Consider the following 13,380-nt stretch of genomic DNA (forward strand, 5'->3'; position numbering starts at 1 on the left):
ACAATGGCTATCAATTGATAAGACTTTGGCATATCACACTGGTCCTTCACATGCTGAAGATGGTTCCATCAGACAATGCTGACTGATGAACAATTGTGCAAGATTAAACATTAACCAGCGAACATATATTAGTTTCTATATTAAAAATAATTCTTACAACTGATATAAACAAAAATAAGAAATAATATTTATGCTGTGGCAGAAACATACTGTATAGGCCTTTCGTGGGACAAGTCACACAGCTGAATTTTATATAAAAACAAATCAACAAACTATCTGAGACGAATTTTATGTTTTGACATCTTGCTATTGTCGAAGGCTACATAGCCATCATGTTCAACATGTATTTTGACGTACTGTCAATTGGTCGCGCAGATATTACGTCAGAGATTCTTTGGTGGGTGAAAAATGTCAGGTGTACGTTAGATCAAAGAGTGGTCCTATCATAGAGGTATTGTATTTAAGTGAGGTACAGTGAATATTACATTGCAATGCGTGGTTGGATGGACGTGTCTTTATTAACGTGTATTATGTGGTCCACACGCATAGAAATTGCATTTACAATATAGCAGGAGGAAAGTCACGTGTTTTTCATGACTTTGCTCTGAGTTCTCTGGTTTCCTCCCATAGCTAAAAACATACGTTGTCAACGGTATTGGCCAAATGAAAAAAAAAATGCTGAACATTACTCAATGGGATTAGACATCGCAAAATGACTCCTCCAGAAAAAAAACTTGGCAGGACCTTCCTGAAAAATAAGTCTTCTGAATTAGTGAGTCTTGCCTGTGTAAACAAGCACAAGAATACTTTAAAAGTATCACATTTCTTGAAATAATCTGCCGGTTATTTAATAATTTTAAAGTTAATTCATTACATACACGTTTTCAATTTGGAAAATTAAACGAGCTTTGTGGCAAAGCAGTGCATCTATATCATATCTAAATATGACCAATGTGAGACAAGGGGCCTAATGAAACAAGACTGAGTGGGAGAAAAGTAGAACAAAACCACCACACAAAAAAAGCTGTGCAAATATGTATGGCACAAGATTACAAATTCAATTTGAAAAAAGTATTGAACGTTCCATCGTGTATGTCAAGTGTGTCTTGTAACTTAAAATAGGAAAACAAACTTTCTTTTTAACACATTCAAACCATACAATGTAATTAGGAATCAGGCAATGTTGCTGCATAGACTTTGGCGGTTATTCTGTACAGCTCTGATATTTTTGCGTTGTACCGCATGTTGCTTGACCTGATGTCCGACTTCTTGCTCCACGGGTCGGCAGCTTCTTGAGAAGCATGCGGCACAACTCGAAAACACATCAGAGAGCTATCGGGTAATGTGCTGCATTGCCTTGTGCGTGTAACTGACCCCACACAGGTGTAGACACGCTGGCCTCTAGCAGGGGCACTCACTGTGGCGCTGGGATCAGCAGGGCAGTCCTCTGGGAGGATGATACTGAAAGGAAACTCCAGGCTCAGGTTCATGGCCAGCGGCAGTGATGACACATTCTTAAGTTTCAGTTGCTCGTACTGTGGTTGTAGGGTGTCCTCTGGTCGCTGGCACATAAGGAGACAAGGTATATTCATGTTTATATTAATGATGACTCATGCTCTATGATGCAGGGATTCAATATCGTGGCAAAAATGGCATGGACATAACATAACAAAGATTTGTATTCAAAGTATCTTAACAGTTGGCTATAGTTATAAGAATAATACACCCTATTTGTATATTTATACGTGAGATATAAAAGTTTCAAATACTGGATGAGGTTTATTGTGAAATCACATTTTTTTATGCAAACACCATGAACTGTGTGGATTATATTTTTAAAAATAATTGTTTTACATAACATGTGAGTTTATCCTTACAATAAATAATCCGATCTCAATATATTATCACCATGTATATACGTAGCGTAAATAAATATAGATAGCTATACGCATCCATGTTGTGAGCAGACATTTTAATAAAGCGGTGAATTGTCAGCTCTTCCATTTGTCACTCAAACGCAACAATTAGAAAACACCAGTTATATATCTTAGGTGTGATTTTTTTTCCGCAACACCTACTTTTCATCTCATGAGTGGCAGGCAATTATAGCTGAGAAAGCCAGCCCCTCACAACTGTCGCTGAATGTGTGTGATCATCATATACTGTGTATGAACAATCATCCACCTCTCTGAAATTAAACAATCCTTTCTAAATTCCCTCTCATTTCATTATCTATCCATGGTGCTGCTGGTGGGTGCATATTATCCTCTAGGATTATATGGCACGAACCTTATGCTCATATAATATATTTTGGAGCCTAAAGGTGACCTTGTCACAAACATGCGCTGTAACCAAATCTGGAGACTGCTGCTTTAACAATCCCAAAGCCAAAAAAAAGCTATTTAATTTAATGTGGCAAACATCCCCTCTGGCTACATCATAGAGAAAAACAATTCTCTTGAATTCGATGATATGCCAGTGTAATATGGAGTAAGTATGCTAATAGATGACATTGGGTGCAATTCATATAGCTATTTTGTCCATCATTCTGACAATTTTTGGTAGAATGATGGTCGTTTTCGCAGGAAAATCGGGACAATTCAGCACTTTCCAAATTGACATGTGGCCGATACAACACAACAATTACAATAATCCTGCATCTCCTTATGCCAAATTGATCAAGGGTCCAAAGTAGGCAGGGTTCGAGTGGAGTTTGGGAGTGAAACTATTATAAATGTGGAATATTTTACCATTGTGGAGAATTATGAAAATCACACTATGGGGAGTCCACACTGTGGGAGTGCTGACACAACGCAGTGGCCCATGTCGCACAAACTTTTATGCATGTTTGGCACCTCCATATCACGACATTTATTTAGCATTTTGACGCAAAATATAGAGCAGGTTTTTGTTGCCCTAGACGTTGCTGCAAATGGCACAATGGAGCAGAGCAGGGATATGAAGACTATGAAAGTTACCATAAAGACAAAGACGATGTGGATGAGGATGATGTCCCTAGCGATAACAATATCATTGAGAATTGCATGCTAAGTACCTTCTCCACCACAAAGCTGATTTGCCGCGATGAAAGTTCCAACAGCGGCTGGATGAACTCGCACCTAATGTTCATTCGCATGATCCTCTCTTTGCCCGACTGCTTACCAATAATGGCATGGCACACCATCTGCTCGCTTACCACCTGATGGTGGCCAAAGAGAGACAAAGAGGCATGCAATGTGAGTCACTCTGTGCTTGCAATATCAATGTAGCACCACCATGCAACATTCGGTGAAGGCATGTAACATAGAATAATCTGTAAAATTATAGATATTAACTCATTTACACCATAGCACTGTCTTGAATTTTTAATTGCCAAATGAATGCTTTTGTTAACAAGTATTGAAGATAGGCATTCTCTAAGTTTCAAATAAAAATCGAGAATATCCGAATAAACTCACTTTTGAGTTACTCAAATTATCATAAAGTGCGCATGTATTCAAACAATAACAATAGGCAGAATATACGTATGCACGAACAGTAAACTATAACAATATATATGATAGATATATGATTAACAGACACATGATTATGAACACATGCAGAAAAGCATATGAAGTGCATAGCATATTACACATGTATCACATGTTATTTACTCATGTACATGTACAGCCTTGAGTCAATTCACTTCTGGAATAGTGGTCTCCCCCATCCTGTGCGTATCAAGTCGGTTACTTAAAAAAAAATCATACTTCATCATGCTGGTCAGTGCGAGTTGGTGATGGTGGGGAGCAATGGCCCAATCAGTTTTGATGCACTACCTTCTGCTGTCACATAACATCGCCTATAAAACCCTGCTGTGCATGGTGGTCACCCATCCACACACTATCCACGCTCAAACCTGCTTAGCTTTTGAGATCTGACGGGATCGGGTGCATTTCAGGTGATTTTGTCAGAAGCTACACAATGCGTATGTATATTTGCAACCCTTTGAAGCACTCATAATGACATTCGGCCAAGCATACCAAGTGGCAGAGGCCACCGGCTATTGCGGTGGGCACTGGGTCCAATTACTCACCAGAGCGCCATTTTAATATCGCTTGCTCTCCCCAACAAGTCCCACCCATCTGATGGGGCTTTTGAAACTTTTTCACTCTCCCTAATCATTGTGATTTAGACCTCTAACTTCTGTGACAGCCATCAAAGGAACAGTTGCCATTGCCATCATGCACTGTAACACATCAGCCTCTGCTAAAAATAACCCACCCACCAACTCCAACTTTGATTTACATCTCACGTAAAAGAGTGCAGTAAGTTTAATATTATATATCATTTGGTGAGTATATATCACATCTGTGCACATTACATGCACATACTTCTACTACAAGAGAGTACATATATAATTTTAATAAGGCAAGAAATATACATTCAATGGAATTAAGTTTGAATGATGTGTCAACTATGCCCCTTTGTCAATTCCCTCCTGGATAAAGGCGTCCCCCATCGCCGTGGTTGTCATGGGGTTGTTTAACCATACTTCACCCTGTTGATCAGTGCTGGGGTGAAGGGTAAAGAAGGTGGGGGTGTGGGGGGCGAGCACCAGTTTAGATATTAATTTCCAATGATGTTAGCCATGGCCAGGAATAATACTCAGGTTGCCAGGTTCATTGCACAGTTCACGAACCACAATGCCACTCCTTGACCCCAAAAAATGATATAGATTGTAAAGTATTAAATGCTGATTGCAGATTCAAATGTCATCTTAATAACTGCAGCACCACAAAAACCTTTTAAAGCATAATAATTAAATGTTATTACAATTGAAGTTATTCCAGTTATTAAATTACAATGAAATGTACAAGCTGATGCGTGCTTTCGATTTAAAGCTTTCGTGACTGCAGAGATTCATCTTCTTGGTTCTTTCGGTAAAGTCACGTAGAAGGAAAATAATAAAATAATAAAAATAAAACATAATAATTCTCACGTTTCAGCCACAACGCAAGCAGCCGTCTTCAGGTGGAGAACAGGCCTGTCGAGAAGGCAGAGTCTGAATGAATCATTCAGACTCTGCCTTCTCGACAGGAAGACGGCTGCTTGCGTTGTGGCTGAAACGTCGTGAGAATTATTTTATTATGTTCAATTTTTATTATTTTATTATTTTCCTTCTACGTGACTTTACCGAAAGAACCAAGAAGACTGATGCGTGCTGTTTAAGAATTCAGCTTGTTAAATTCTTACCAAACATTATGGCTGCTTCCACACAAAATCACGTACGAAGGGTCTTACACTGTGCTATGTGCAGGAAAATTCACAAATTGTGTTGTATTTAATAATATTAACTAATAAAGGAATGCATAAAATACATGGAAGTAATCATTATCATACTCAAAGTAAAGTCATCCTGACATTATTTGCGAAAAGTTCAAAATCAGAGCCTTACATTGCCCCAGTGTCAGGCTGACTTTGCAACAAGCATGAAAACACATGTGCCCCAACAGCACGCAGGCCCATTGTTAAGCAGTATACCAGGCAAGTGGAAAAAAAGAGCCACGTTATAAGGTGTTTAATTATATCAAACTAAATAGTTTAAACGGAGTGAGAAAAAGAGGTCATTAGTTTAAAAAGTTGGTTCCAAATTCCAGGCCAAGAGGCAGGAGTATTGATTGTGTTTTCCACGTATATTCATATACGTCACCGTGGTGCAGCTTGATTCCCCTAAGCCCTTGGGCATTCAAGCGAATTCCGCAAATGTTATTGAACTCAATAAACACAAATGTCAGCCCGGAGCGATGCGGTAGAGCCAGCTGGTTATCACCAGCGCCCACCTTGGGGACGTCAGCCAAGCCCTGCAGAAGCACGTCAATGCTCTCCCCAGGAGCCAACTCCATGCGCGTTGGGTGCAACGAGAAGACGGCACGTGTTGACGGCGGCTGGGGGCCCGCGGTCGTGCCGTCGTGGGCCCAGCTGCCCCTTCCTGTGGCGCGATGACCCGGCTTTTTGGCATTCGACCGAGGAACGGGGAAGCTCTCGCTCATCCAGTAGAGCTGGTGGGCGCGCCGGCCCATGTTGGTGAGCGTAAAGTGGAACTGGCACGGACTGGAGCTTTGGAGACGATAGGATGGTGAGTGAATTAGTGAATGGAACCCATGAGTCCACACTGGAGAATAATTGACTGTATTATTGTTCCCCAATGTACAACAATGGGACATTTCAAAACACACACCCCACACCTCTGCAGTCGTGCTGATCCAAATACATAAATTTGGTGATACTCCATTGGAACTATACACAGTCAAATAAAAAACGTCAACACATTCAACAATAACACTGTCTTAAAAAGGACAATTAAATAATTGTTGATGTTTCGAGCAGTGGCCCTTCTTGATAGTACATAAAATTAATGTTTACGTCTAATACCATACGACAATGATATTGAAGGAATGTGTTGAGTTTTTCAAACACAAAGCAATTTTAAGGGTGTTCATTACTAAAAATATAAACCCAAACAAAGCCTACATTTCATTTGAACATACATTATTTGTTTCCATTGTATTATATGTCATAGAAGGTAATATACACCGATTAAAAACGTTCTTATTTTGCCAAATTGGTATGTTGCTTTTCATTTAGTTCAGAAACATGGGCATTTACAAAAACAATTTAGAACAAATGCTGTAAGGTGCGCAAACAAGCATAGAGAGGTGCATGTTTTTATTTTTTAAATAATTACCAGGTAAAGGCCACTGAGCTATGTAGCTCTTTCCAAGAAACTACCAGGCCACAAATGAGAGCTCAATGAAGTGGCTTATCATGTGGAAATTAATAGAGGCCAAATACAGGTAGTCCCCGACTTACGATGGTCCGACTAACGATATTTCGATCCTACGATGGCGATAGCGATATTACAAAATTGTAAAATATTTTACATTTCGCGCGGCAGACAAACGCAGCAGCGTACGAGGTACGATACTGTACGTTGGGACGCTGCCGGGATGTACTGTACGCATATAGTTTATACAGCACGGTACTGTAAATTGCTCTGTTTTGCTAAATTATCACCATTCTTTAAGACTCCTGGGTAGGCTAGGCCATTTTCGACTTACAATATTTTCGACTTACAATAGGGTCGTCGTAACGCATCTCCATCGTAAGTCGGGGACTACCTGTACTTTAAATGCATGTTGATTATAAATGTGGAGGGGAAAACCGGAGGACCCAGAGAAAAATCCACACAACCAAGGGGAGAGAGACATGCAAACTCCAAATATACAACAGGTGTCAGGGTCGGGATCAAACCCACGACCTCCTGTATACCGAGCGAGGTAGTTAACATCCATGCCACCATTGCACCCTGTTTGGAAGTACGCTGAGACAGGAAGAGGAACATGCACTAGAGATGAAATACAAGTTGAATACATCCTATTGACTGGAAATAAAAGTAAGTGGGCTTAGACTGGACACATCTTTGGAAGGGAAGCTGGCTGATGGTTGAGACTGACAATTTAGTGGCAGCAAAATGAGGGAACGTGCCCTATAAGAGAGTGTACATTATGGAGATGGAGCGATGAAATCGGCTTGTGTGTGAAGTATGATTGTTGCGTTGCGTAACCATGAGTGATATCGATTGCTTGGGGATGATTTCATTCAGTAGCAGATAGATTATGGCTGATGAGTTATATTTCAAAACTTTTAATGATATAACACAAATGTTGAGTGTAATTTTACATGTTATCTTCCAAGTATAAAGAAGTGAATATTTCATGCTTGTATTTTAAATGTGCTCATGTGCTCATGTTTATAACACTCTGCCTGGGGATTTACATTGAGAGCGAGTCAAAGTATAAACAAAGAATTGCCCAGGGTGGTAAGAAAGCCCTGAAGCTCAGTTTACAATAAAATAAGTTATAAACAGCGTGGCTTACCGAAGTCTTGTTGCCAACGAGATTAGCTGCTAAAACACCAGCGGTACTTTACTACAACAAGAACACAGATGCCCTACAATTTCACCAAATACCACTTGCATAATTTGAGGATGTAATATGTTCTCATTATGATGCCCTACTATGTGCTTGTACCTTGCTGCCATGGTAACAGGGCTTCTGGAAAGGTTCATTCATGATAACATTGAAGAGCTTCATACTCTCAACATGAAGGATATCGCAGGACCCCCTTGCTATACGCAGCGCAGTGGAGATTATTATTTACTGTACATTAATTATTCATTGCAATATCCTTTAATGATGTGAGAGCTCACTGACATTCATCAGCTTCTTTGTTTTACAAGGGACAAGGATGCCTATAGTTAGCCTTGGACGGTGTTTATTATTTAACTCTTAAACAAAAAATATACGATGCTGAAAGCCTTAATGCATTGACCTTGTTGATATGTCTCCTCCATCCATTTGTCTGCAACAAGTGGACATTCACTCTCAATATGAACACATTCCTGCGGAGGGAGCTGGTAGGAACGTTGGGTTGCTCGGTCAATGGCCAGGGTCAACGGCCGCGTGGTGTATTCCGCAAATATGCCCGACAGTGAGGGCGGGCACAAGCCGGCGTGAGTAGGTTAAACGTTGAGTTTTATAAGGGCACCACGGGGTGACCAGCCCCTCCCCACCCAGCCCCACCCCTCCCTCCCACCCCCCACCCAGCCCCACCCTCCCCACCCAGCCCCTCCCCACCCAGCCCCTCCCCACCCTCCCCTCCCCACCCAGCCACTCCTGCGGACGGACACAATAATCCCCTGTGGGCTGGTGTAACCAGGAGGTTCCTACCAGTATGAACACAACTTTAGAAGAGAGCTGTGCTGCTATTAGGGACTTCCTACATGAAAACTGGCCAAATTGTTCAAAGGGTTTCCAGTGCCCTCCTGGGCAGAGCTGCTATCCGTGTCCCATTAACTTATAATGGGGCACTAGACGCACTGCTTACAGTGTTTGGTGCAAGAGCAACCGTTATAATCACTAATTACATACGTCCGAGAATAAACGCATGTTGATAAGCATTACATCTTATCCATGCGTGCTCATGATTACATTTTGTTGTATAATGTTGAAATTATTTGGTTTGGCACTGGCAAACTATACCACAATTTTGAGGATGATATCACAGAGATATTAAGTACCACTATACACCAGTGTGTTTGGGTTGTTCCCCACAAAAATGATCCAGCAGATGCAGCAACAGAGCCAATGCCTGTGTGTAAACAGGTTCAGTTAGGAGCATGATGACCACTGGGCTATCTCGCCACCAAAGTTATATCCTCAAATTCATGTCGACAATTATACATTAAACAGGACACCCATGAAAACTCCAAAATACTGCAGAAGTCATTTAAGGGATTTGACAATTACCCAAGTCTCAAGTGGCTGAGAGTATTCGTTTTACATTGGATCCCTGCTATTGTAATGAGTCTGACAGTCAATCCGGGAAACGAAGACAAACGGTGGTGGGATGAGAAGACATTGGAAGGAAAAGGATGAGACTGGGATGGGATGAAATTGGATTGGACAAGACGAGATTGGAAGGGTTGGGATGGAATGGGATGAGATTGAATGGGATGGCATCTTTAACAGCTGCAAGAAGATGTACCTCGTGGCCAAATGTCCTCCTAAACGACAGCACACTAACTCAGTTCTACACTTTTTAGAGTGTGTATGTATGTATGTTGAACTTAATTCGCACCGTATGTAGCCAACCATGCTAATCGGATGTGTGGGGGAAGGACTACAAATAAACACAAAAAGCAGTTCTAAATAAATGATGAGCAAGCCTTGCGTAGGGCGCTGATTGGCAGTCTGGCTTTTACCAGTATGTGGACATTTTATTTCGCGCTTTGCATGGCCATTTGCTTGCCAAAAGCATGTGACCACCTGAAGTGATGTCCGAGGTTGACGGTGGGCACGATCGGCGGCCTGAGCCACGATGGTAGTGCCAATGCCCACGGCCTGCAGGGGCACTATGCACGGCTGCCCTTCCTCCACTACGATGTGCAACTTGTCACGGAAAGCCACCGTGTCATCCAGGCGAACTGCCACGGCGAGCTCCACAACGCCTTCCGGTGGCACGGAACCCTTCGCTGGAACCACGCGCCACAGCGAGTTGGCTCGTGCCTGTGTGGGAGGGGGGGGGGCACACAGCAGTCAAGCAATGCCACAGTCGGAGATACTTCGCGCCAAGAACATAACTGCTCCGACGGTGCACTGCGGGCAGCCACTGAGCTCCTACCGTGTCGCCACTAATGAGAGCCCCGTTGGCTAAGATCTACGAGACAACAAATCGCACCGATCTCTCTTACCCCTTCCAGTGCCTCCCCAGGGCCCTGGCTTCGCAAGCGAACAAATGACAGTGCTGATTAAGAGACCTGCCTTGCCCTTTGTGAGCAACTGGTGCCCTTTTTGTAACTTTCAACCATGACATTGGTGCATTTCTGGGAACTGCATGGAATTATCGAAAGGCAGAAAACGGAATTTGCCCAAGCATGCTGCTGCTGCCATCTTCACTACATTATTAGACTGTATTTGCATTTGTTTCATCAATATGAACTCACAACATTATGCATTGACAATATTTTTTCCCAGAAAATGTGTTTGTTTGCAAAACAAATTAATATGTAGATAAAACCTTAGATATCTTGTGATCATTGCAACTGAGAGATAATTTTAAATATGGGTTGTCAATACACGAATGACATATTCTATAGCCTGCATACCTTGTAAGACGAATCATACATTTCAATACTTTCCAAGCAGCTAGTAGTTTGCAATGGTTTATAATAGTTTTGAAACTCACATGTTCACATTGTCGGGTTTTGGGAGAATTATAAAACTATTGAGACAAATTTATACTTATTTGAAGTATTAACAATGTTTTTTGGCAAAGTAATCAATTACTTTGCCGAATAATTGTCCTCATTAGGTATCTAATTACAATATTTTCCTATATTTACACACAGTTTAACGTGATTTAGTACTTTCATTGCATTTTCAGTATTATAAATGCTCGCCTTTAAAATGGAAATATATTTTCCATTTATTCAACAACAAAAAACTCCAATTATACTGTGGGTTAGTACATTAACTAAATTGCAATATGTTTCCACTTACGGTCTTACGTTTAAAAATAAACATTCGACACAAAAGCTCTCCCGGTTACTGGAGAGTGAAAAGTGTCAGTTACTCATTCTGAAACTGAGCTTTTTGGTTGAAAAATATAAAAAAGAACTGAGCATAAAGGCATTTGACTTGTATAATACCGTCACGTTCTTCTCCGTCTAAAAGAAAGCAATTTTGTCAAAGAAAAACGACGCCTCTGCACATTTCTATCGGTCGTCTCCATTACCTAAAGGCCATACCACCGGCATCTAGGTCTAATCCCCCGTGACCCAAATGAATGTGCTTCAGCTTTAGGCTCAAAATCACTGAACATATAAAATCTGTAATGGGATTTCAATCTTCATCTTTGCAACAGCCTGGAATTCCCTTGCAGGTTGCTCATCCACTTATTAGCTATGCTAGGCCGCTGTTTGCAAGCGTTCTGCAGCGTGTTTATCCTGGCTGATCAATCTCATTTTGGTGAAACACATTGTCGAGCATTTGCTGCTGGAAACTGCACTCAAATTAACTGGTCATGCATGCACGAAACACTACATTTTGCGATAAATACTGGAGCAAATGCAGTCAAGTGAAATTCAAGTGCAGAAACCGTTGCTTGTTTAGCCTGGCTTTAATTTTGATTGGATAAAATGTCTTGTGATGTGAATTATTAACCATGTGCAAAATAAGTTAACTATAATTGCCCTCTTCATCACTTTGAAGGGCACATGCAAATTAATAATAATCACTTGCTTCAGGTAATGCAACCCATGCATCTTATTGTTATATTTAGACAACATATTTAACAATTATAATGCGATTTCATTAGCTTTTCCAGATGTAATGTTTAAAAATGTTCTCTCAGTTTTCTGGCCCTATTTTCAAACTGCATGCGTGCAACATTTTTGTCAACTACAAACAATCCCGTCAATTATTGGAATCAGACACATTTTGTGAACCTAACACTTAACATTTAAGGGTGAAAACGTATTCATTGCAAGTGTTCAGACCATCTCCCCATTTAAGGGGCCATGAGTCAGTGCCAAGTCTTTTTTTTTATTGCTGAGAGTGAGTGCCAGAAATGAAAGAGGCTTCATTTAAACAAGATAAGCAGCAGCAGTCAAGCAACAACTTCTATTTTTTATCTGTATATATATATTTTAAAATATATATTGGTAAATAAAGTCATGGTTTGTCAGTAGAGCATAAAACAATCAGGTCTATTTATATCTATACTGTTGAGCACACGTTTGTCTGATTCATACACATTTCTCTTCATTGCAATCTAACTAAATCACCGAGGCGATACAAAATTGAGATAACAGCGTATGAGGATCTGTGCACTCGATGTTGCCCATTAAAGTGAATTGTTCTCGTCTTCAAATGATCAATGAGTGTCAGCCTCCGATCAGTAGAACTACAGGTAGGCATCACCTCAACTGAGCACATCAACAAGATTATGGAGGAGTGTGATATCACCTGGCTATGCGGTCACCCTACAGCTGCTTGCCAGCTCATCTGGCTGGACATCCACGTTTTATATGGGGCATTGTTCAGCGAGCATGTCCAGTCACATTATAATGGAGCTGAATTTGTTTCACCACAATGCCAAATGACACGTGTGTACGACACCACCTGGCGAGCCACAAATCTCTTACATGCTCTTCGTTGTGGTCGTGAGGTCATGGGTGTTTGCAAAGAGATAGCCCTCACCCTAATAGAGAGCGGGGATCACAACACCTTCACGTGGCCTTATCAAATGCACAGTCCTTCATTCTATCCTCGGTTGGGCTACAGGCACCTCTGCAGATTACCGAAATCCCAATGGATTGCCAACGCTAACAAGGTCCGAATTTATTTCCTGTTATCGGCACACATTCATCCGAGGCTGCAAAATCCCCCGTCACCATTTACCCAGACGTTTTGTTTGGCACATTTGTAGAACATACTGGTCTGAAAAACTGGTGTTATAGCACTGAACAACGGCCGATGTTTAAGTCATCATATGATAAAACATACCAAAATATATGGCATGTTTCCCTTTCAAAAAAACTTTCAAAATCAACTATAGACTCACAGTTCAGACAGCTGCCAAACTTTATAGAGAACCCATAACCAATGAAATTGCCATGAACATAAAGGCTGACAATTTTCTTCATGTTTAATCAAAATCATTTCTCTAAGTTCAATACTCGCTTTGGTATACCTCAGGGGATCTATGCATTAAGTTTCCAAGCCAATGCACAAGTACTCGTGTCAACTCATTGCACGCAGCTTCTTGCCTATTTAT

General features: G+C 41.0%; 1 protein-coding gene across 1 annotated transcript in view; it reads right to left on the reverse strand.

Moving 5' to 3' along the window:
• HYDIN (HYDIN axonemal central pair apparatus protein) overlaps nt 1-13,380 on the reverse strand; it is a 123,374-nt gene that overhangs the window by 70,440 nt on the left and 39,554 nt on the right. Inside the window, 5 exon segments of the mRNA XM_061565719.1 lie at nt 1,419-1,562; nt 3,056-3,199; nt 5,823-6,099; nt 9,870-9,913; nt 9,915-10,109. Coding sequence (XP_061421703.1) covers nt 1,419-1,562; nt 3,056-3,199; nt 5,823-6,099; nt 9,870-9,913; nt 9,915-10,109 — 804 coding nt within the window.

The sequence above is a fragment of the Lethenteron reissneri genome, chromosome 35 (assembly GCF_015708825.2).
Source record: "Lethenteron reissneri isolate LAM-NWPU_2019-01 chromosome 35, ASM1570882v1, whole genome shotgun sequence".
Taxonomy (NCBI): domain Eukaryota; kingdom Metazoa; phylum Chordata; class Hyperoartia; order Petromyzontiformes; family Petromyzontidae; genus Lethenteron; species Lethenteron reissneri.